The following is a 24750-nucleotide window of genomic DNA, read 5'->3' on the forward strand; positions in this document are numbered from 1 at the left end:
GTAAGTCTGTCACCCAAGGTCACAGTGATAGTAGGAGGTAGAACCAGGATCTGAATCCAGGTAGTTTTGCACAAGTTATGCTGCCATGCATGTGAGTATATGAAGATAAAAGAATTGACAGGACCTGACAAGTTAGATAACATTAGATATAGAAGCAGGATAGAGGTAATGGTGACTCCAAAGTGTTTCCCCTGGTTGTGAGAAGGGGGACACTGTCCAGATAAAAAGACTAAGAAGAGGAGTCAGTTTAATTTGGTTTTTAGACATATACTTTGAAGTAATGGCAAGATGTGGAGATGGAAACGTCCAGCTAGGCAGGAGACCAGAACTAGAGATGTAGATGTGATTTTTTTTAAATTGAGCAGGTTTATTAGACTTTGGTATCAGAAACACTAGTGTGTGTCTGTCAGAACTAAAGGACAGAAGCCCAGAGAGAAAAGAGAATATTATGCAGGAGGACTGAGGTCCTGCATAGGCTGAAGAGAGCCAGTGTCAGGGAGTAAAACCAAAGCAGGGTGAATTGACTGGAGTTCTTAGGTCCAGACAACAGAGTACTCTCCCATGGGTTTAAGGAGAAACATTAAAATGGAGTCACAAATGCAGATAGCTAGGGTTGAGGCTGAAAGGTAAAAAGAGGCTACTATCGTGGAGGAGCTTTATCCAACACGCCGTAAAACTGGTCAAGCAGGGAGGGGTCATGATCAGAGGCACCCTTTAGAAAGAACAAGTGTGGCTGCAGCGCGAAAAATCTGGTCAAATCTGGAGGCAGGAGGTGTTACTGGGAAACAAATGTAGGCAGCTGCTGGCTTGGACCAAGTCAGGTCGTGGCAACTAGACCCAACGATAATATTTGAGGTGCCTGATGGTAAGAGTGCCAAAAGAGGCTCATATACCATGTGAATAAGGGTTTAAAAGTTATAAATCAAGGTAGTAAACTGTCAAATTATTCTCTTTCCTACTGCCTCGATGAATATCAATACATCCTCAGAAGAACCTGGAAGGAAGGGGGAGAGCCCGGGCGAGATCCGTCGAATTTAGGCGGGGCTTTCCTGGAACCTATAAGGCCGAGGAGCGCGGCGGCGGCGGCGCAGATGCAGGGGACCACAGCGACACCTGTCTCATCTCCGACGGGCGCCCAGCGGTCTCCTTCCCGCCACTAAGAGGTGCGCAGACAGAGCTGCCGGGGGCGCGGCGTGGCGAGGAGAGGCGTGTCCGCGCGCTAACAGCGCGAGGTCGAAGGGCACGGCGGCGTCCCTGTCATGGCGGCCTCCACGCTGGTGTCGGCGTGGGGCCCGCTACGGCCCGGCGTCCCCGGCCTGTGCCGCTGCCGGCAGCCCAGGGGCCTGTGGGCGCACGCATGGCGGCTCCCGGAGCCCGCGGGGTCCGGGCGGAGCGTGGCCGCGGTTAGCGGACCTGGCATCTCGGGCACTGACCGCTACTGCTTGGAGCTGCTGCGGTGAGCGAGCCGGACTGCCCCCGGCCAGGAGGTCGGGGAGCAGGCCGAAAGGGACGCTGGTGGGCGCGGCGGGCCTCGGGGCGGACCTGCACCTTCCCTGTGTCCCTCAGCGTGTGAGCTCGGGTTGATGGGGCAGTGAGGCAACAGGAGCTTTCACACTGGTCACAAATTTGTGGCAAAATGCCTTCGTCTGTCACCTTGCCCGAGCCTTAACTCTACCTAATTAAACGCTTTGCATGAATAGCTTTTTAAAATTCGAAAGATGGCTAGTAACTAATTTCGATTAAGCAGTAGTTAACTTTGAGTTCTTCCTATGTGTCGGGCACTATACAAAGTAGTTTACAAGTAAATTATCTAATTTTCGTTACAAAGTGTGAGGGAACAGTTGTAGACCTACCACTTACAGTTATGTGGATTAGAGCATTTAGAACAATGCCTGGCGCAAAGCAGGGGTACAGTGAGTACGGTATAAACTTTGTTATCTCATCTAGCAGACATGGAAATGAAGGTTTAGAGAGATTATGGAATTTACCTGAGTTCAGTGGAATCTAAGCCTCATAAAGTCAGTTATTCTGGTAACACGCGAAAGGTATAGCAGCACATAGCAGTCGCTGTTAATCATTTTTGGGATAAATTGGATGAATCAGGTTACCTGGTACATGTGGGCAGGGGCCTGCCTTGGAATCCAGGCCTGACTTCAGGAGTGAATGGCTTACCACCACCACCCCCCGGCCCCGCCCCCGCTGCCCTTTTGCTGCCCTTAATTCGTAACAGTGGCAAAAAGTCTCAAAGTACCTGGTCTCAAGGACTTCTGAGAAGTGCTAGAATAGTTAAACTATCTTGAATTTGATTGGGCTAGTATATCCAATTTTTTTGAATTCCATTGTAGCAAAATGTAGCATAACGACAACATTCCCATGCATTTCAGTGTTTTGTTTCGTTTTTAATCACTTTTTAAAATAGTGTTCCTACCCCACCTTATTTACTTGTTGATTGCTTGTAGGAGAAACAAGGTAGCATTAGTGGAAATCGGGTCGTTAAGAATTGTAAAAGCCAAAAAGATTATATTCATCTATATAATTTTTTTTTTAACATCTTTATTGGGGTATAATTGCTTTACAATCTATATAATTTTTAAGTTATCATTTTTTGATGGTAAGACATTTAAGTTACCAAAATGTATACCATCCATATCCACTCGTTCAGTGCAATTTTTCTTTGACGCCAGTAGTATCCTAACTTTCCTATCCAGGGTTGAATCACTCTTACTAATTTCTTATATATTCTTTTAGAAATTGTCTGTGGATATCACATAACAGCTTTTCTCAAATATATGTTTATAAATGGCCAGATACTTAATCTGTCCATATTGGTATTTAAGTGGAATGGAGGCTGTTGACTCTAGCGATTTATTGAAAAGCAGGCAGCAGGCAGACCTTATCTGAGTTTATTAATCCTAGCTCTGTCACTTGGGAAAGTTAATTACTTTAAGAGTCAGCTATTTCCTCATTTGTAGATTTCTACTTCTACTTTATAACATGGTTGTGAGGATTAAATTACATGATGTATATAAAAATGCTGGTACATAACAAATGCTCAATAAATAGTTTAAAATAAAAACAAAATGAACTTCAAAGGAAGATTAGAACGTTTAGCTTCTAATTGTCCATTAATCTTTGCAAGATTTGGCCTCCGAAATTGTGTGTGCAGGGTTGTTTTGGACATGTATCTTATGCAAGGCCTCCAAATATCAGACAAGATACTAGGCTATAACTTCAGATTAAGCCGAGGATCTTCTAGGAATCAAGGTTCCTGGGAAAATCTCAAGCCTAATTTACATAGGCTTCTTGGGGTTTGGTTTGAGGAGCACCACCTCAGGCCTTGGGATTAGTGTTATAATAAGATGAGGAGGTGGCAGTGGTGATATCTGGAAGTGCAGTTCTCCAGCCTCACTGAGGAACCACTTCTTCTTTTGTGCTTCAGTGGCACAGGTCCATGGAATTAGCATAGCAGTCCTGGCACTAGATATGCTTACTTCTCATATGTCTGTCTCTCCCTGCTAGATTGAAGTCTATACCTATCTTCAGTGTCTAGCGCAGTGCCTGGCACGTGCTAGGCACTGAATAAATGTTTGAATGAATGAATGAATGAAAGGTTATTGACCCTGCTGCTGTATAAAGCCATCATAGCATAGCATTTCTCATTATCTGGAACAGTTCTTAGGTAACTGGACCTTGGTTAGCTATTTATAGGTTATCCTTGTATACCAGTAATCAACGTTGATAACAATGATCCTGATTGATGAAGAAATGGTTAAATAGTATATCCTATTTAATGTAAAGAAGAGGGTAATGTTGTTTAGAAAAATTTCCAAAGTATTTTAAAAATTGTTAACAGGGCAAACCATTAGCTGTGTAGAATATCTTATTTCCCAGAGACTGTTACAGTTCTGTTATGTCTTCATTTCATTTTTCATTTTCGTGTAAGAAACTTGAAGTATTTCACATGTTGGTTATTTTTAAGGAGATACGAAACAGGTAGAATATCAAGCCTCATTTTTCAAGTTAGGAAATACACATGACTGGTATCATTTCTGTCAATAACTAGTTGAATGATGGAAATTAAGATTGTAGTTTGATTCCTGTTCAGTGTTTTCTTACTGTCTCATATTAACTTTCACATGTTTTAAACACTTTTGAAGTTTAGAGACTGTTTATAATAAAATAAAATTTAGAAATGTTTACATCTGTATATATTTACAAGTATGAGCTATAAAGTTTTGTCTGAACTCTCCATATTGTAGCTGAAACCGCATATGGTGAGATTTTTTAGTAGAGCTGTCTTGTGATAACAAGGTTACTGCTATCTATTCATGATCTCTCCCTTTTGTTTATGTGGAAGTTGGGGGAATTGTGAAGGTTTAAGGTCTCTGTTAGCTGCAGGACAAAGTGTGAACCAATTGAAAAGTGGGAGTAGTCTGAATTTCAAACCTAAACTCCGTGGAATGAGGTTGGACCCATTTTATACTGAGTACTGTTTTATAGGAAATGCTGTTATATTAAGGTTCCAGTGTATTACAGTGAAAATAGGCTTGTCAATAGGCAGTCTGGTAAGCACTTTATATTTATGTATGTATGTATGTATGTATGTATGGCTGCACTGGGTCTTCGTTGCTGTGCGCAGGCTTTTCTCTAGTTGTGGTCAGCGGGTGCTACTCTTCGTTGTGGTGCGTGGGCATCTCATTGCAGTGGCCTCTCTTGTTGCGGAGCACCGGCTCTAGGCACGCAGGCTTCAGTAGTTGTGGCACATGGACTTCAGTAGCTGTGGCTCATGGGCTCTAGAGCGCAGGCTCAGTAGTGGTGGCGCATGGGCTTAGTTGCTCTGCGGCATGTGGGATCTTCCTGGACCAGGGCTCGAACCCGTGTCCCCTGCATTGGCAGGCAGATTCTTAACCACTGTGCCACCAGGGAAGCCCTGGTAAGCACTTTATACTTAAGTCATCCTAGAATGAATATAGTTAAGGATTATATATTTTTAACTTTTCATTTTAAAGTAATTTCAAATTCACATAAAAGTTACAGAAATAGTACACAGAGCTGCAATGTACTCTTCACCCAAATTCCCTCACTGTTGACGTTTTGAACCACTTGAGAATAAGATGTAGATGCCCCATTATCCCCCTTTTTATTTTGGTTAAAATTGATCCAGTATTACCATCTAATCCACAGACTCCATTGACATTTTGCTAATTAGTCTGTTATGTCTTCTGTGTATCCAGGATCACGTGTTACATTTAGTTGTCACGTGTCTTTAGTCTTCTCCAATCTGGAACAGTTTCTCAGTCCTTATCTTTCATGAACTTGACTTTTTTTTTTTTTTCTTTAAGAGAACAGGACAGGCTACTTTGTAGACTTTCAGTTTGGGTTTATTTAATGTTTACTCATGATTTATACAATTTTTGCAGGAATATTACAGAAGTTATGCTGTTCTTTTCTCAGTATCATGTCAGAAAGCACATGGTGTTGATTTATCCTGTTACTGTGGAGTGAACTTTTTGTTACTTGGTTCTCAAATGTCTTTCAGGTTTCTCCCTTGTAAATTAATAAGAATGTTAGCAAATAATATTTATTTTGTGAGAAGATACTTTAATACTATGTAAATATTCTTTTTCTATCAAACTTTCACCTGTTTAACATTTTCAGACATTTAGTGATATTTGCTTGAATCAGTTTTTACTTTGATAGTTATCAAGTGGTGATTTTAAAAATTCAATCATGTCTTCTAGTTTTATCAGTTGGCATTGTACTGGTTGTCAAATTTTTCCTTCTCTTTGCATTTATTCATTCATTTATGTTGGTATGAGCTCATTGGGTCCTGTTACAATCTTTTACTGTCATTATTTTTTTGATGCTCAAATTGTCCCAGACTTGGCCAATAGAACTTTATCAAGCCAATTTCTTTGTCCTTTTAACAAGTCTCTCCATTCTTTGAACATTTGTTTACTTTCTGCTCAAGAAGATGTTTCAGGCTTATTTGGTATTTTCCTTCCACCAGCCCTGGAGACAGTCATTCCTTCAAGGAGCCTTAGTTTCTTTCAGTGGAGAAATCAAGGTGTGTTCTCTGATACTGCAGGTATGGGGGCGGATATCATTGTTTCTAGGCTTTGTCAGCAGATGCTGTAGGGAAATAGAAGTAAGTGTGAGTGTGTGCGCATACACACAGGCGCACCCTCCCACACACCCCCCACATTGTTCTCTTTGTCTTATGTATATATCTATCTATGCATTCAAAACCGTGAGTTCATACCAATACTTGCTGGCACTGTTTTCTTGATTTCTATATCTGTAACTCATTTGAATTCTTACTAAAACCAAAGTGATTCTGAAACAGTTAAAATTATATATATATATATATATTATATAAGTCAAAATAAATTAATAGAGATTGATTATTCATTTTAACTGGTCTGGGATTGGAAGCAGATAAACATTTTATAATTGTAGAGAAACAGATATAAAATATAGGAAACTTGGGGGCTATTTTGAGTTGAAGCCTTGTTTTCGGTTCATTTTGGTCAGTATTTTTTTGTGTGCAGTTTGGAAAGTGAAAAGTAATTATCTTTTTTTGCTTATTTATTATAGGAAACGAGATTATGAAGGCTATTTATGCTCCCTGCTACTCCCTGCAGAATCCAGAAGCTCTGCTTTTGCACTGAGAGCTTTCAATGTGGAACTGGCTCAGGCTGGTATTAAAATACCTTAAAAATGATTTGTAAAAATAGTGATGTAATATGTTTAATGCTGAACAATAAAGAAATATAGCAGTAATTTATATGTTAGATGTGTTTAAGGTTTCTGCTGGTGATTTCTTTCTCCTGCTTAACAGTTCAATTCCAACAATAAAACTAGCTAATGAACTTAATGTTTTTGGAAAGACCATCCTGGAATTTCTTTTTTTAAGGATATTATAAAACTATGCAGTTAACATTGCACATTTGTCTGTTAATTGAATAGGTTAATCAGAGTATTACTGCTTATTCTTTACACATTTGCATAATTCACTTGTATATAGCAGTTCTTCAAAGCACTTTTTAAATTGAGTTTTTAGCTTTAAAGTGAAATGGAAATTGAAGCAATTATAGCAAACCCAGACCTTATATCATACTTATATCTTTTCTAAAGAATATATCTTTTCTAAAGAATTACAAACAAAGGAGTGACTCTTCTTTTTCTTAGACTGGAAAGAATGTGTGCTGATATAAGAGAAATTGAAATGGAGAATGTAAATGAGGGAGTTGAGATAGAATTGCATTGATCTTCTCAGTAAATGAAATGGAGAGGTTGGTTATTGAGAGTGAGGGAGCACGGGAGGGTTTGGAGTCTTCAAGAGTATGACAAGTTTTGACACAGCCTCTCTGGTGAATATGATAGGACGTGAAGTAGGAGCACATGAAAGGATGTGAGTATAGTACTGAGGCATAATTGTGGTTAAACACTATAAATCTGCAGAGAGTAATAGAGTCTGGCTGTTTGTCCTCGGTGTATTTCTAGAAGTCATGGGTGTGTATTTTTTTACTTCATCCTTTTTCAGGTATAAACTATACTTCAGCATCTTAAGTCAGTCACAATTTAACGATAAATAGTACCCAATGTGATCTTCCATTATAACTGTAAAATAATTAAAATTCCATTTTTAATAAATAAATCTTCCATATTTTCCCTGATTCTCTGTCACCTTATAGGAATGTCTTGCTTTTTTTTTTTTTTAATTTAAATAAATTCAACTGTGCAGGTAGCCTTGCACCTGTGTGCCACTCCAGGCAGTGTCCACCTGGCTGCCCCTTGGTCCCACTGCCCTGCACAAGATGCCACTTCCGTCTCCTGATGGCTGTCTGTCTGTCTTACTGCTTTTTTGTACACACAGTCTTGTTCATTCATTCATTCAACAAGTATTGTCCAAAATATGCTAGGCACTATTTTAGGTACTGGGTTATAGCATTGAATAAAACATATAAAGTCCCTGTATTCAAGGAACAAGTAAATACTGTACAGAAAAATTAAGGAGGATATGGAAGGCTAGGTATAGCAGGGGTTCCTGTGTTAAGTAGGGTGATCAGGAAAAACCTCACTGAGACAGTGGCATTTTAGCAAAGATTTGAAGGAGGCAAGGGAGTGAGATATGTGTCTGAAGAGTCTTCTAGACAGAAGGAGCAGCAAGTGCAAAGGCCCTGAGATGTAAGTGTGCCTGACATATTCAAAGACAAGAAGGCCAGTGTGGCACAACAAAGAAAGGAGGGAGAGTGTGGGAGGAGATTAGGTTAGAGGTATCTGGGACAGAAAAGTAAGGTCTTGGAGACCACTTCAGTCACTTTGGCATTTACTCTGAGATGGAAAACCATTGGAAGGTTCTGAGCAGAGAAAGACATCACATCTTTGTCATGTTTCTAAAGGATTACCCTTAAAAAAATTTTTTTTATTAAAGTATAGTTGATTTACAATATTAGTTTCATGTGTACAACCATGGTTCAATATTTTTGATAGATTATACTCCATTTAAAATTATTACAAAGTATTGGTTGTATTCCCTGTGCTGTACAGTGTATCCTTGTATCTTATTTATTTTATACATAGTAGTTTGTACTTCTTAATCCCTTATCCCTATCTTGTCTCTCCCCTCATCCCTCTTCCCACTGGTAGCCACTACTTTGTTCTCTATATCTGTGAGTCTGCTTCTCTTTTTTTGTTGTTTTATTCATTTGTGTTATTTTTTAGATTCTACATGCAAGTGATAATGTACATTATTTTTGATTAATTTGGATATATATCCAGGATTGGAGTTGCTGAATCATATGGTAGTTCAGTTATTAGTTTTTTGAGGAACCTCCATACTGCTTTCACAGTGGGTATACCAATTTACATTCCCACCAACAGTGTACTAGAGCTCCCTTTTCTCTACATCCATGCCAACATTTCTTAATTTGTGGTCTTTTCCATGACAGCTATTCTGACAGATGTGAGGTGATATCTCATTGTGGTTTTGATGTGCATTTCCCTGATGCTTAGTGATGTTCAGCATTTTTGCATATACCTCTTGACCGTCTGTATATCTTCTTTGGAAAAGTGTCTATTCAGGTCATCTGCCCATTTTTTAATTGAATTGTTTGTTTTTTTTAATATCGAGTTGTATGAGCTGTTTATATATTTTGGATATTAACCCCTCAACAGACATACCATTTGCAAATATTTGCAAATGTTTTCTCCCATTCAGTAGGTGGTCTTTCCACTTTGTTAATGGTTTCTTTTGCTGTGCAAAAGCTTTTAAGTTTAATTAGGCCCCATTTGTTTATTTTTGCCTTTGTTTTCTTTGCCTGAGGAGAAAGATCCAAAAAAATATTGCTATGACATAGGTCAGAGGGTGATCTGCCTATTTTCTAGGAGTTTTATGGTGTCCAGTCTTACATTTAGGTCTTTAATCCATTTTGAGTTTATTTTCATATATAGTATGAGAAAATGTTCTAATTTCATTCTTTTACATGTAGCTGTCCAGTTTTCTCAGTACCACTTATTGAAGGGACTGTCTTTCCCCATTGTATATTTTTGCCTCTTTTGTCAAAGATTAATTGACCATAAATACATGGGTTTATTTCTGGGCTCTCTATTCTGTTCCATTGATCTATGTGTCTGTTTTAATGCCAGCACCATACTGTTTCGATCACTGTACCTTGGTAGTATAGTCTGAAATCAAGGAGTGTGGTATGTCCAGCTTTATGCTTTTTTATCAAGATTGCTTCAGCTGTTCAGGGTCTTTGTGGTTCCATATAAATTTTAGGATTATATGTTCTAGTTCTGTGAAAAATGTCATGGGTATTTTTATAGGGATTACATTAAATCTGTACATTGCTTTGGGTAGTATTGACATTTTAACAATATTAATTCTTCCAATCCATGGACATGGGATATCTTTCCATTTCTTTGTATTATCTTCAGTTTTCTTCATCAGTATTTTTTAGTTTTCAGAGTATAGGTCTCTCACCTCCTTGGTTAAATTTATTCCTATGATTTTATTCTTTCTGATGTGATTTTAAATGGGATTTTCTTTTGTTTTTTCTTTCCTATAGTTCATTATTGGTATATTAGAAAGACAAAAAATTTCTGTAGATTAATTTTAGATCCTGTAACTTTACTGACTTCATTTCTTAGTTCTAATAGCTTTTTGGTGGAGACTTTAGGATTTTCTTTCTTTAGTATCATGTCATCTGCAAATAGTGACAGTTTTACTTCTTACCTTCCAGTTTGGATGCCTTTCATTTCTTTTTCTTGTCTAATTGCTGTGACTAGGACTTTCAATACCATATTAAATAGAAGTGGTGAGAGTGGGTATCCTTGTCTTGTTCCTGATTTTAGAGAAGAAACTTCTCACCATTGAGTATGATGTTAGCTATGGGGTTGTCATAATTGGCCTTTATTATGTTGAGATGTTTCCTCTATACCAACTTTGATGAGCGTTTTTATCATGAATGCATGAATGTTGAATTTTGTCACATGTTTTTTTCTGAGTCTATTGAGATAATCATGTGATTTTTATCCTTTGTTTTATTAATATTGTGTATCACATTAATTGATTTGTGGATATTGAACCATCCTTTTCATCATTTTAGTAAATCCCACTTGGCCATGGTGTATGATCCTTTTTACATATTGTTGAATTTGGTTTGCTAATATTTTGTTGAAGATTTTTACATCTACATTCTAGATATATTGGCCTATAATTTTCTTTTTCTGTAGTGTCTTTGTCTAGTTTTGGTATCAGGGTAATGGTGGCCTCATAATTGGGAATCTTCCCTCCTCTTCAGTACTTTGGAGTAGTTTGAGAAGGATAAGTATTAGTTCCTCTTTGTGTATTTGGTTTAATTCCCCTGTGAAGCTCTCCAGTCCTGGACTTTGGTTTGCTGGGAGTTTTTTGGTTACTGATTCAATTTCATTGCTAGTGATCTGTCTGTTCAGATTATCTATTTCTTTTAGTCTAGTTTCAGAAGATTGTAGTTTCTAGGAATTTATCCATTTCTTCTAGATTGTCCAATTTGTTGGCATATAACTGTTCATAGTTTTCCCTTCTGATTTTTTTTGTGTCTGTGATATCAGTTGTAATTTCTTCCCTTTTATTTCTTACTTTGTTTATTTGGGTTCTCTCTCTTTTTCTTAATGAGCTTGACTAAGGGCTTATCAATTTTGTTTATCTTTTCAAAAAGCCAGCTCTTGGTTTCATTGAACTTTTTTCTTTTTTTTTCCTGGTCTCTATTTTATTTGTTTCTCCTCTGATCTTTATTATTTCTTTCCTTCTGCTGACTTTGGGCTTTGTTTGTTCTTCTTTTTCTAATTCCTTTAGATGGTAGGTTAGGTTGTTTATTTGAGATTTTTCTTGTTTCTTGAGATGGGCCTGTATCACTATAAACTTTCCTCTTAGAACTTCTTTGCTGTGTGTCCTATAGATTTTGGAAAGTTGTGCTTTTATTTTCATTTGTCCTCAGGTATTTTCTGATTACCTCTTTGATTTCTTCATTGACCCATTGGTTTTTTAGTCTCCATGTGTTAGTGTTTTTCCCATTTTTCTTCCTGTGATAGATCTCTAGTTTCATACTATTGTGGTCAGAAAAGATGCTTGATATAATTTCTATCCTCTTAAATTTTTTCAGACTTGTTTTGTGGCCGAGCATGTGATCTGTCCTAGAGAATGTTCCATGTGCACTTGCAAAGAATTTGTATTCTGTTTTTGTATGGAATGTCTTATAGATATCTATTAATTCTAACTGGTCTAATGTGTCATTTAAGACCATTGTTTACTCATTGATTTTCTTTCTGGATTGTCTGTCCTTTGATGTAAATGGGGTGTTAAAGTCTTCTACTATTACTGTGTTTTTGTCAATTTCTCACTTTATGTCTGTTGATATTTGCTTTATGTATGTAGATGTTCCTATATTACGTGCATATATGATAATGAATGTTATATCCTCTTGCTGTATTGGTTCCTTTATCATTATACAATGCTCTTCTTTTTCTTTTGTTATAGCCTTTGTTTTAAAGTCTATTTTGTCTGATACGCGTATTGCTACTCCTGATTTCTTGTTGTCTCTGTTTGCATGAAATATCTTTTTCCATTCCCTCACTTTCACTCTGTGTGTGTCTTTATCCCTGAAGTGAGTCTGTTGTAGGCAGCATGTTGAAGGGTCTTGTTTTTTTAATCCAGTCAGCCACCCTGTGTCTTTTGACATTTAAAGTAATTGTAGTCCACTGACATTTAAAGTAATTAGTGATAGGTATGTACTTATTGCCATTTTATTACTTGTTTTCCAATTGTTTTTGTAGTTCTTCTCTGTTAATTTCTTCTTCATTTTGTTTCTTCCATTGTGGTTATATGATTTTCTTTTGTAGTATGCTTGGGTTCGTTTCTTACTGGTTTTCGTGTATCTATTGTAGGGTTTTTTTTTTTGTTTTTTTTTTGTGTGTGTGTGGTACGCGGGCCTCTCACTGTTGTGGCCTCTCCCGTTGTGGAGCACAGGCTCCGGACGCGCAGGCTCAGTGGCCATGGCTCACGGGCCCAGCCGCTCTGCAGCACGTGGGATCTTCCCGGACCGGGGCATGAACCCGTGCCCCCTGCATCGGCAGGTGGACTCTCAACCACTGAGCCACCAGGGAAGCCCTATTATAGGTTTTTGATTTGTGGTTACCATGGGGTTCATATATGTTGACCAATAATTATATCTACGTGACTTAAACTGATAGTCTTTTAAGTTAAAACGCATTCTAAAAGATCTACGTTTTTTACTCCCCTGCCTCATATTTTGTGTTTTTTATGTCATATTTTACATCTTCATGTCTGTCTCTTTACTGTTTATTATGGTTATGGTTGCTTTTACAGTTTCTTTTTGTTTTATAATCTGCATACTGGCTTTAATATTTAAGTGGTTGATCCACAGCCTTTACTATATGATTTGTCTTTATTAGTGGGATTTTTTTTTTTCGCCTATAAATTCTTACTTCTTGTAGCCTTTTCTTTTCCACTTAAAGAAGACCATTTAATACTTCTTGTAAGGTTGGTGTAGTACTGATAATCTTTTAGTTTTTTCCTTATCCAAGAAGTTCTTTATCTCTCTTTCAGTTCTGAAAGATAACCTTCCTGGGTAGAGTATCCTAGGTTGTAGGTTTTTTCCTTTCAGCTGTTTAAGTATATCATGCCACTCACTCCCTTATGGCCTGCAAAGCGTCTGCAGAAACATCAGCTGATAGCCTTAGGGGGATTCCCTTGTATGTTTTTCTGCTTTTCTCTCTCTCTCTCTTTTTTTTTTTTTCTCTTGCTGCCTCTAAGATTCTCTTTAACTTTTGCCATTTTAATTATGATGTGTCCTGGTGTGGGTCTCTTTGTGTTCATCTTGCTTGGGACTCTGTGCTTCCTGTACCTGGAAATCTGTTTCCTTCTTCAGCTTCAAGAAGTTTTCAGCCATAATTTCATCAAATACATTTTCTACCCCTTTCTCACTCTCTTCTTCTGGAATCCTTATAATGTGAATGTTAGTACACTTGATGTTGGCTCAGAGGTGCCTTACGCTATCGTCATTTTTTAAAATTTGTTTTTCTTTTTGCTGTTCTGATTGGGTGATTTCCATTATTCTTTCTTCCAGATCACTTATGTGTTCTTCTCTATCACCTAGTCTGCTGTTCATTCCTTCTAGTGCATTTTTCATTTCATTTATTGTATTTTTCATCTCTGACTGGTTCTTTTTAGTATTTTCTAGTTCCTTGTTAAAATTCTCAGTGTGTTCATTCATTCTTTTCCCAAATTTAGTTAGCATTCTTTTTACTATGGCTTTGAATACTTTATGTGGTAAATTATTTATGTCTGTTTCATTAGGGTTTTTTTCAGGGTTTTTTCTTGTTCTTCCATTTGAAACATATTCCTTTGTTTTCTCATATTGTTTAACTTTCTCTGTCTCTATGAGTTAGGTGATAAGATTGGTTACCTGTCCCAATCTTGAAGGGGTGTCCTTGGGTGGGACTGCCCCTATGCAGTCTGCTTGCCCAGTCACTTTGGTGGGAGAGCTGGATCTGAAGTGAGCATAGGTCATGTCTTCTCCTGGGGTGTGCTGGCAGCTACCACTTTGGTGGGAGGTAGGGCTATAGATGAAGGGGCTATAGCCAGAGCCAGGTGTGAGCTGGGGCTTTTCCTTTGCTCTTCCAGTGGCAGTCACCATCCTGTCTGGGTGGGGTCTGGCGCCCAAGGTGCTGGAGCACAAGCCCTGACGGTTGGTCTGAGCCAGCTCCCATCCTTCTAAGTGTGTGCACTCCTCTAGCAATGGCACCTCATCCCTAGTCGAGAGCAAGAGGGGCTGGAGCAGGCGCCTGGTGTGGGCTGGGGTGTGTGCTGGAATGGTCTGGGAAGCCAGTCAGAGCCCCAGGCAGTTTTCAGCCTGCAGCCTGATGTGCATGCTGTTAATGGCTGCCTTCACGCTATTCAGAGGCAGAGTCAGGTCCAAGCTGGCTTCCTTTTCTTTAAGTGTGTGCACTCCCCTTAGCAATGACAGCCTTCGCCCTAGTGGAGAGCAGTGCTGGAGCAGGAGAGGCTGGAGCAGGCAGCTGGTCAGAGCCTCAGGCAGTTTTCAGTCTGCAGCCTCCATGCTATTCCCGGGAATAAGTAAGTGTGTGCATACTCTTCACAAGCAGAGTCTTGGTTTCTTACAGCCCTCCAGTAAGTCCCACTGGTTTTCAAACCAGCTAAGGGTAATTGTGTTACCGGTGTCAGACCCTTGGGCTGGAGTGCCTGGTGTGTGGCTCAAACCCCTTGCTTCCCAGGGTGGTTCCCTGAGGCTGTGTGTGATATCCCCCTCCTTTTCTGTGTCCCCTGCTAAGGGCCTGGGTCCCAACCTAACTGGTTCTCCTCCCTTCCTCCCCGACTCCATGTGCATCTTTCTTCACAGCCTTGGTTGTAGAAGAGCCTTTTTGTCAGTTTCCAGGTTGTTTTCAGTGATGTAGATGTATTTTTGATGTGTTCATGGGAGCAGGTGGGCTCAGTGTCCTACTCTGCGTTCTTGATCTCCCTCCTAAAAGGATTAACTCTTTTTTAAAAATGTATTTATTTATTTTTTCTGTTATGGTTTATTACAAAGATACTGAATATAGTTCCCTGTGCTATACAGTAGAACCTTGTTGTTTATCCATTCTGTATATAATAATTTGCATCTGCTAGTCCCAAACTCCCAATCCATCCCTCCCTCTTGGCAACCACAAGTCTGTTCTCTATGTCTGTGAGTTTGTTTCTGTTTCATAGATAAGTTCATTTGTGTCATACTTTAGATTCCACAAATAAATGATATTACTTTGGTAAGTAGTAGTTGTCTTTTTTCTCACTTACTCTATTTAGTATGATAATCTCTAGGTCCATCCTTACAGCTGCAAATGGCATTGTTTCATTCTTTTTTATGGCTGAGTAATATTCCATTTGTGTGTGTGTGTGTGTGTGTGTGTGTGTATACATATATATGTGTGTATATATATATATACATATATATATGTATATATATGTGTGTGTGTATATATATATATATATATATATATATATATATATATACATGCCACATCTTCTTTAAAGGATTACTCTTGATGCTGTGTTGAGAATAGACCATATGCCATGGGATCTGAACACTAAGCATTGCAAAGAGACCCACCCAGCACCAAGACCATAAAAAAAAAAAGACAAAAAAAACCCCAACTTTTTATTTGGAAATAATTTCACACACACCAAAGTAAGAATAGTACAAATACCCATATACCCTTTTGTTAATATTTTGCCCTATTTGCTTTATCATATTGTGCCCCTCTCCCTTTCTCCCTCTCTCTCTCCCTCTCTCTCTGTGTATATACACACACACACACACACACACACACACACACAAATATGCACACACATACATGCACTGGTTGTCTTATGAATCATTTTGCAGTAACTTGACTACACCATGGCCCTTATCCCTGTACACTTGAACTGTATTTCATTACCATAAGAATATTCGCTTACGTAACAGTTACCAGTTGGAGTAAATTTGAGATTGATACAGTACATTTATTTAATCTACCTTCTGGTTTCCACTTTTGTCAGATGATTTCAATGATGTCCTTTATGGCATTTTTTAACCCTTCTGTACAGGATCCAATCTAGGATAATGTATTGCATTTAGTTTTCATGTCTCTTTGGCCTCCTTTAATCTGGAACATTTCCACAGCCTTTCTTTGTCTTCTCTTATTACATTGACATTTTAAAAACAGTATTGTTCCTTTTCAAAAACTGAGTATTTCTCATTTGGAGTTTATTTCTTGTCATGATTATATTTATATATATATAGTCTAATGCTTAACTACCTAAATGGTATATGTCCTTCTCAGGGAATCACAAAGAGGCATTACATGTCTGTATGCCTCTTATTGGCAATACCAATTTTGGTCACTAGTCAAGATGTTAACATTTTTTTCCTTGTTAAATATAAGGAAACATTTTAAGACCATGGTCCTCATCAAAATTTACCTCACATGTGGCAAATAGGTATATGAAAATGTGCTCAGCATCACTAATATCAGAGAAGTGCAAATCAGAACCACAATGACATATCCCCTCACACCTATTAGGATAGCTGTTATCAAAGAGACAAGAAATAACAAGTGTTGTAGAGTGTATGGAGAAAAGGGAGCCCTTGTGCACTGTTGGTGGGAGTGTAAATAGGTGCAGCCACTGTGGAAAACAGCATGGAGGTGCCTCAAAAAACTAAAACTAGAACTGCCATATAATCCAGTAATTTCATTTCTGGGTATTTATCCAAAGGAAATGAAAATATTAACTTGAAAAGATACATGCACCCCCTTGTTCATTGCAACATTATTTACGATAGCCAAGACATGGAAGCCACCTAAGTGTCCATTGGTGGATGACTGGATAAAGATGTGGTATATCTACACAATGGAATATTACTTAGACATAAAAAAGAAGGAAATGTTGCCATTTGTGACAACACAGATGGACCTTGAGGGCTTTATGCTAAGTGAAATAAGTTAGAGAAAGGCAAATACCATATCATCTCACATATATGTGGAATCTAAAACAAAAACAAAAGCAAAACAAAAAAAACCCCAAACTCATAGATACAGAGAACAGATTGCTGGTTGTCCGAGGCAGTGGGTGGGAGATGGGTGAAATGGGTGAGGGTGGTCAAAAGGTAGAAACTTCCTGTTATAAGTAAATAAGTCATGGGAATGTAATGTACAGCTAATACTGTATTATGTGTTTGAAAGTTGCTAATAGAGTAGATCTTCAAAGTTCTCAACATACACAAATTCCTAATTATGTGTGGTGATAGATAGTAACTAGACCTGTGGTGATCATTTCACAATATATACATACATATACAAATCATGTTGTACACTTGAAACTAAGGTACTGTTATGTGTCAATTATAGCTCAATTAAAAATAAAAAATTTACCTCCTAGATTTAGCATGCATTGGTGATTCTTGCTTGACCCAGCACCATTCTTAATCAGTAGTAAGTGAGAGAGTCTAATAATCTTCTTTTAAAAAGTTACTTAGTGAATAAATAAATGAGTTTATTTAAATGTACCACAGTAAAGTTCACTTTTTGTGATGTACAGTCCTATAGGTTTTGAGAACTGCTTCGAGTCACGTATTTACCACTAGAGTCGTGATACAGAGTAATTCCATCAACCCTTATATGTCCCTTTGTAGTCAACCCCTCCCCTCTCCCACAATCTTTTACATATCCTTCTGGTTCCATTATAAGAGCTGTGAGTATGCAGAGCATGGGATAAACTTCTACCTTTTTGAGCCATAATTTCTGTGTTTGTGAAATGGGTGTATTCGTAAGGATGCTGTGAGTTTGTTGTGAGGATTGTGATCAGATAACCTCTGGTACAGTACCTGGTACTTGTTGACATTTTTTTTTTTTTTTTTTTTTTTTTTTGCGGTACGCGGGCCTCTCACTGTTGTGGCCTCTCCCGTTCCGGAGTACAGGCTCCGGACGCGCAGGCTCAGCGGCCATGGCGCACGGGCCTAGCCGCTCCGCGGCACGTGGGATCTTCCCAGACCGGGGCACGAACCTGTGTCCCCTGCATCAGCAGGCGGACTCTCAACCACTGTGCCACCAGGGAAGCCCTACTTGTTGACATTTGATAAATAAATATTAGTTCCTTCTCTGCTTCCTCTAAAAAGCCTCTGGTTCTATTTCCTAGGTTTATCTTCAGACTCAAAAATATTTTTACTGTCCCTAACCCAGTGAGAATTGTTTTTCTTCTCTTCCACTTATTATTGAAAAACTTTGTTTTAGAAAACTTCAGTCATATACGACATGAAGTATATTCATATGTAGAGAGAGAAGCATAATGAACCCCCATATACCTCATTACCCACCTCCAACTGTTACTAACTCATGGGCAATCTTGTTTTCTCATCTTTACTCCCCACCCCCCTCATCCCCACCTCCAGGTTATTTTGAAGTAAGTCTCAAATTTTTCCATCTGCAGATATTTCAGTTTGCATCTCTAAAAGAACTCACTTAAAAAAATAACCACAATACCATTATTATATATTAAAAATTTAACAATAATTTCTTAATATCATTAAATGTCTGGTGTTCAGATTTTCCTAGTTGTCTCTGTCTCTTTAAATTAGGATTCAAATAGGTCTACATGGGACTGGTTGATCTCTTTCTTAAATTTCTTTTAAACGAAATGATCCCCCTCCCTCTCTTTGTTTTTTCTTGCAATTTTTTTCTAGAAGAATTGCTCCTGTTTTTGAATGCAGACCTTGAAAATATTTTTGAATAAGCACCAAATAATTTGTAGCTTTTACTTAGGAAACTCATAATGATGATAATTTAAATGATACATAACTTCAAGGAAAAAATTAAATGTAGAGAAACTTAATTTTTGGCTGAATTATATGATTATGCAGTTACAAATGCTGGTTTTTGAGACTGAACAGTGCATTTATTAAAGTTTTAAACACTATTTACAGGTTAAGGACTCTGTCTCTGAGAAAACAATTGGACTGATGAGAATGCAGTTTTGGAAAAACACTGTGGATGATATATACTGTGACAGTCCACCACATCAGCCTGTGGCCATTGAACTATGGAAGGTAAAAAACAAAACAACCCCCCAAAAAGACCCCTACTTTTCATTTGTAAGAATGTTATTTGAGCATACTTTTTGTTACATACAATTTGGATAGTGTCAATGGGGATTCTATCCTGAAAATAATTTAGGCTCATGTAATGTTCAGATATATGTTAGATTTGACAGAATTTAAAATCATCCACGAATAATTTGCACACATCTTCAGTGTATTTCTTTATAAAAGGAAGAAGGAGAAATCTGATCGCTATATGTTATAAGTTATTTTCCACATATTTGATTGCAGAATTTAAGCCCTACAAATTTTGAAGCAGTGGCAGGTACATTTTCTGTCTGCCCAGCAGCTCCTTATTCCAGTGCTTTAATCCGTACTCTGGGCAGTAGAAAATCACGCATTGATCTTTTGTGACAGGATACGTGCTCTCATCATTGTCCAGACACAAATCTAAAACTGCCTTGTCTAGTTTGATAGAATTGCATATTTGTTGATGAATTTTAGGTGTCCGAGAATGGAAACCTATGGACTAGGGTATTATTTGTAAACTAGATGTATTTAGTAATTAGTTTTACATTAAAGCTGTATGGATTCTTCATTCACAAACAGCCATGCACAGTTTAGAAATACGCTGAACTGTGAACAGAGAAAGGGAATTAGGTACCTTTCATCACTGATCTGTGTCCCTATTGTAATATGATGAATGCCAAAGATAGTTTCCATCACAGGAGCCACTGACAGACCTGACAGTGGTACGCCTCTTCTCAGGTCTGCGCCCCAGCAGAGGCAGGCCCCATTTGTGGGCCCCAGATTGACTTCACAGAGCCTCAGTAAGGATGGAAAGCCAGGCCCCTCCACTGGGGACTGAGAAGAAAGAGTGGATGGGAAGCTTGTGAGTATTAGATTAGTTGTTTACCTTTATTCATCCCACTTCAAGAATCTCATCCTAGGTGACTCAGTTTAGAAAAAAGTTTCTCTAAAAATCCAGAAACTCTTATTTATTTTATATACAAACCTGACTGCATTAGAGGTTTATGCTAAGATGTGCACTGAAGATTCTGACCTTTGTCAGGAAATAATGTGAAAGGTCAGAGATTTCTTTAACACAAATTTATCTTGCCTTCGCTTCTCTTAAAAAAATTCTGGAAAACATATCTAAATTACACAATGTTTACGTATATGCCAATTTGTCCAGTTTTAATAGCTGCTTAAATTTTGTTGATTAATGTTGACCAGCTTTCTTTTTTTTTTTTAAATTTATTAATTAATTTATTTTTGGCTGCATTGGGTCTCTGTTGCTGTGCACGGGCTTCCTCTAGTTGTGGTGAGTGGGGGCTACTTTTCGTTGCGGTGCGTGGGCTTTCCATTGCAGTGGCTTCTCTTGTTTTGGAGCACAGGCTCTAGGTGCATGGGCTAAATAGTTGTGGCTTGCGGGCTCTAGAGCGCAGGCTCAGTAGTTGTGGCACATGGGCTTAGTTGCTCTGCAGTATGTGGGATTTTCCCGGACCAGGGATTGAACCCATATCCCTTGCATTGGTAGGCCAATTCTTAACCACTGTGCCACTGGCTGGAAGTCCCTGGCCAGCTTTCTGATATGACAGGTATTGAAGGTTAATATGAGTATTTGAAAGAAGCAGGTAGTGTTCAGACCAGTTGTCCTGATTGCATATTCCCTACCCCTCCCCATTCTGTTGGAACATACCCTATTGCGCCACTGTCCAGTCAAACTTTCAGTTGATTCTTTGAAGAGTTTCAGGTTCTTTAGAAGATTAAATAGGGAAACAGTGACATGTTGTCCAAAGAGTACATTCTTGCCACACTGTTTCATTGGTGCCTTTAGGGTACAAAATAGTTGAATATCTATAATTTCTAATATTTATAGCCAAGGTTTTTTTTCTATTTGGCTTCTGTTTCCAAAGTTTTGATAGTTTTGTTCAGCAGGTTTTCAGCTTCTTATAAATATTTATTTTTTATCTTGATCTCCGATTTCCTTCAGAATCAGACAAGAGAGCTATATTTTGTGGTCGAGGAACTGCAGCTGTTATAGTGTCAGTCTTGAGTAAATAGGAGTCTGACTTTTCAGTGGTTAAGTATTTATTGAGTACTTTTCTGTGCCAGGAATGGTGCTTGATGATGTGGTTACAAAGATCAAACAAGTCCTGCCCTACTCAGACATGTGCAAAATAAAACAAGAGCAGAACTCTAATGACTGAGGTATCCCAGGCTGATTCCTGGGACTGGGGAGAGAGGCCTGTAGAGAGTCCTGCTATGTAATTGTAACAATGCTGAGAGCACTTGGAAACCAACTCCATGTAGCCCTTTTAGCTTCTGTTAAGTTTCTGTAGGGCAAAGTGGGCTCCATTCTCCACAGATCCACCCTTTGTCACATAAATGTGTATTGATGATCATGTCAGCCTTTACATTTTAGTATCAGTGACATCTTAGAGTCTCAGTTGAAGTATAGGATATATTCCTAAGACTTTGTTTCACTACTATATTTATTTATTGTGAAAATATATTATACTTAGTGTTGACTTGGTAAGAAAACAATGTTTTAAAAACTTATTTGGAAAAAACTTCAACATTTCAGAAAGGTTACAAAATTAAAAATAGTATAGGAACATTTCTATATCCTTTACCTAGATTTACCTGTTGTTAACATTTTATCCCATTTGTTAATCATTTTGCGTGCTCACTCAAGTGTGTGTGTGCTAGCATGCTCTCTCTGTATATATTTTCACATTCATAAGTTTTTAAATCATTTGAGTATAACTTACATACATCATGTCCCTTTGTCCCTAAATACTTTAGTATTTCCTAATAGAGACATTCTCTTATATAACCAGAATAGTTATTGACTTTAGTAAATTTAACTTTGATATAACACTTTTCATCTATAAATTTCATCTAATTTTCCATTCATATTCCAATTTTTTTTTTTTGGCGGTACGCGGGCCTCTCACTGTTGTGGCCTCTCCCGTTGTGGAGCACAGGCTCCGGACATGCAGGCTCAGCAGCCATAGCTCACGGGCCCAGCCGCTCCGCGGCATGTGGGATCTTCCCGGACCGGGGCACGAACCCGTGTCCCCTGCATCAGCAGGCGGTCTCTCAACCACTGTGCCACCAGGGAAGCCCTCATATTCCAATTTTGTCACTTGACCCAATAATATCCACTAATGTATTTTTCCCCTCCAGTGTAGGATCCAGTCAGGTATTTTTTTTGTTATGTCCTTTTAGCTTTAATCTGGAACATTTCCATAGCTTTTCTTTGTTTTCTATGACATTGATATTTTTGAAGAATGTAACCCTTTCTTTTTTTCTTTTTCTCTTTCTTTTTTTTTTGGTAGTAGAACATTCCTCATTTTGGATTTGTCTGATGTGTTCTCATGATTAAATGATTCAGGTTATGCATTCTTGGCCAGAATACTGCATAGGTGATGTATTCTCAGGGTATCCCATCCGGAGACACATTTTGTCCATCTTTCCTTTATTGGCATTGTTCATTTTCGTTAACAGTCAAGATGTTGCCTGGTTTTCCCAATGTGTAATCTACTGTATAATTATAGTTCCCCTTGTAACTAATCAACTTTAAGACAATGCAAATACGCTGTTCCTCATCAACTTCTTGTGAAGTTTCCTGCATTCATTGATGGTTCTTGTCTTATCCAGTCTTTACTATTATGATTGCAGAATGATAATTTCGCAACTCTGATGCTCTGTTCACATTTACCACTTGGCACTCTACTATAGGCAAATGCTCTCATTCTCCTATATTATTTATTTGTTTATTAATTATTGGTATAAACTCTACTGTTTTTTTCAGTAGTTTATAACTTATTACTATACTTAATTATTTTGGTGTTCCAATAGTCCAAGATTTGGACAGTGGCAGTCCCTTCAAACTGGCTTCTGTGTCCTGACATGCCTCCCATTGTTCTTTTGAGCACTTTCTATTTTCTGGCGCAATAAAATAGAATCATGTTGAATCTCCCTTGCTCAAGCTCTGGAATCACCCATTTTCTAGACTCTTGTTTCCTTTGCGGGGAGTGGTATTAGAGGCCAAGATCTGAGCACTAGGTGTTCTCTTTCCTACTAGAGTGTCTTTACTTGTAAGATAACACTGTACCCTGCAGATTGTTTTCTTTGGAGCTTTATTACTGTTTTCTTTTTGGAAAGTGTTTATTTTCATTAAATAGAGTCTTCATTTTTATGGAAAAAAGTTTGTGTGTAATAAGTAAGCATAGAAGTTGGGGCATATCACATAGCAGAGAAGCTCCACTCTGCTTAATTCTTGTTCCGTTTTTGTTTTGAAAGTGGAATCACTAAATTACCAATAATATAAGAAAAAAAAGACAAATTAGTGGAAAAGTTTTGGATATATTATCCTTACTTGGAAATGTTTTCTAGGGACATTCTCTATTTTTCCCTAGTTCTTTAACATAGCTATCTATCTGGTGATGCGTTATTACGAATGCTCCCTTACCTAGTTTTTTTTTTTTTTTTTTTTTTTTTTGCGGTACGCGGGCCTCTCACTGTTGTGGCCTCTCTCCCATTGCGGAGCACAGGCTCCGGACGCGCAGGCCCAGCGGCCATGGCTCACGGGCCTAGCCGCTCCGCGGCATGGGGGATCTTCCCGGACCGGGGCACGAATCCATGTCCCCTGCATCGGCAGGCGGACTCTCAACCACTGCGCCACCAGGGAAGCCCCCTTACCTAGTTTTGTATTTGGTTTGTTTATGTTATTCAGGTCTACAGAAGTCATTTCCAGTACTTTCTAAAACTTACAACTCTTGTTTTTTTTAGGCTGTCAAAAGACATAATCTGACTAAAAGATGGCTTATGAAAATCATTGATGAAAGAGTAAGTTGAAATTGCTCAAGTCTTAAGTTTTTTCTTCCTTTTTAATCCTTAAGCTAATCTTCAGGGAGGAAATGTTTTAGTATGTGTATTAATATTTGGAGAAAGGAAACTTTTAGAGAACTGTACCATTTTATCCATTCTCCATCACTGCATGCCACCCACCTCAGCCGCCCAGCCCCGTACCTAGAGACAGACAAGCAAAGACAGGCACCCAGGCAGAGGCATGCGTGTGCACACCACACTCTACTAGTTTGTTTTTTTAAAACAGAAAGTTTTTAAAACAGAAATTTTCAGGCTTATATAAAAGTAGAGAGAATAGTGTAATATACTTCCATGTGTATGTCACCCAGCTTTAATAGTTATAAATACATGTCCAATGTTATTTCATCTATATTCTACCAACTTCCCTCCCTAAACCCTATTAGATTATTTTAAAGTAAACCCCAGACATGTTATTATTTGATCTGTACATATACATGTATCTTGAAAAGATAAAAACTTGTATAAAACAGATAATCAACAAGAACCTGCTGTATAGCACAGGAAACTCTACTCAATATTCTGTAATAACCTAAAATGGGAAAAGTGTCTGAAAATAGGTGTATGTATATGTATAACTGAATCACTTTGCTGTATGCCTGAAACTAAACACAACATTGTAAATCAACTATACTCCAGTATAAAATAAAAATTTAAAAAAAGAGAAAAAAACTTGCATAAAACGTAACTATTATATGATTACCAGACCTTTAAA

The 24750-nt window shown here is 38.1% G+C and overlaps 1 protein-coding gene across 2 annotated transcripts in view; it reads left to right on the plus strand.

Annotated features, from left to right (window-relative positions):
- The first annotated feature begins 1259 nt into the window (after positions 1-1259).
- Positions 1260-24750, plus strand: part of NDUFAF6 (NADH:ubiquinone oxidoreductase complex assembly factor 6) — a 37103-nt gene continuing 13612 nt past the window's right edge. The window contains exons 1-4 of one of the 2 annotated variants that reach the window (XM_065895454.1): positions 1260-1456; positions 6598-6697; positions 19023-19145; positions 23940-23996. In XM_065895454.1, the coding sequence (XP_065751526.1) occupies positions 1260-1456; positions 6598-6697; positions 19023-19145; positions 23940-23996 (477 nt within the window). Of the gene's footprint in view, positions 1457-6597; positions 6698-19022; positions 19146-23939; positions 23997-24750 lie in introns of those variants that run through there. The other variant, XM_065895455.1, reaches the window with a different exon arrangement.

This window comes from Phocoena phocoena, chromosome 17, assembly GCF_963924675.1.
Source record: "Phocoena phocoena chromosome 17, mPhoPho1.1, whole genome shotgun sequence".
NCBI lineage: Eukaryota > Metazoa > Chordata > Mammalia > Artiodactyla > Phocoenidae > Phocoena > Phocoena phocoena.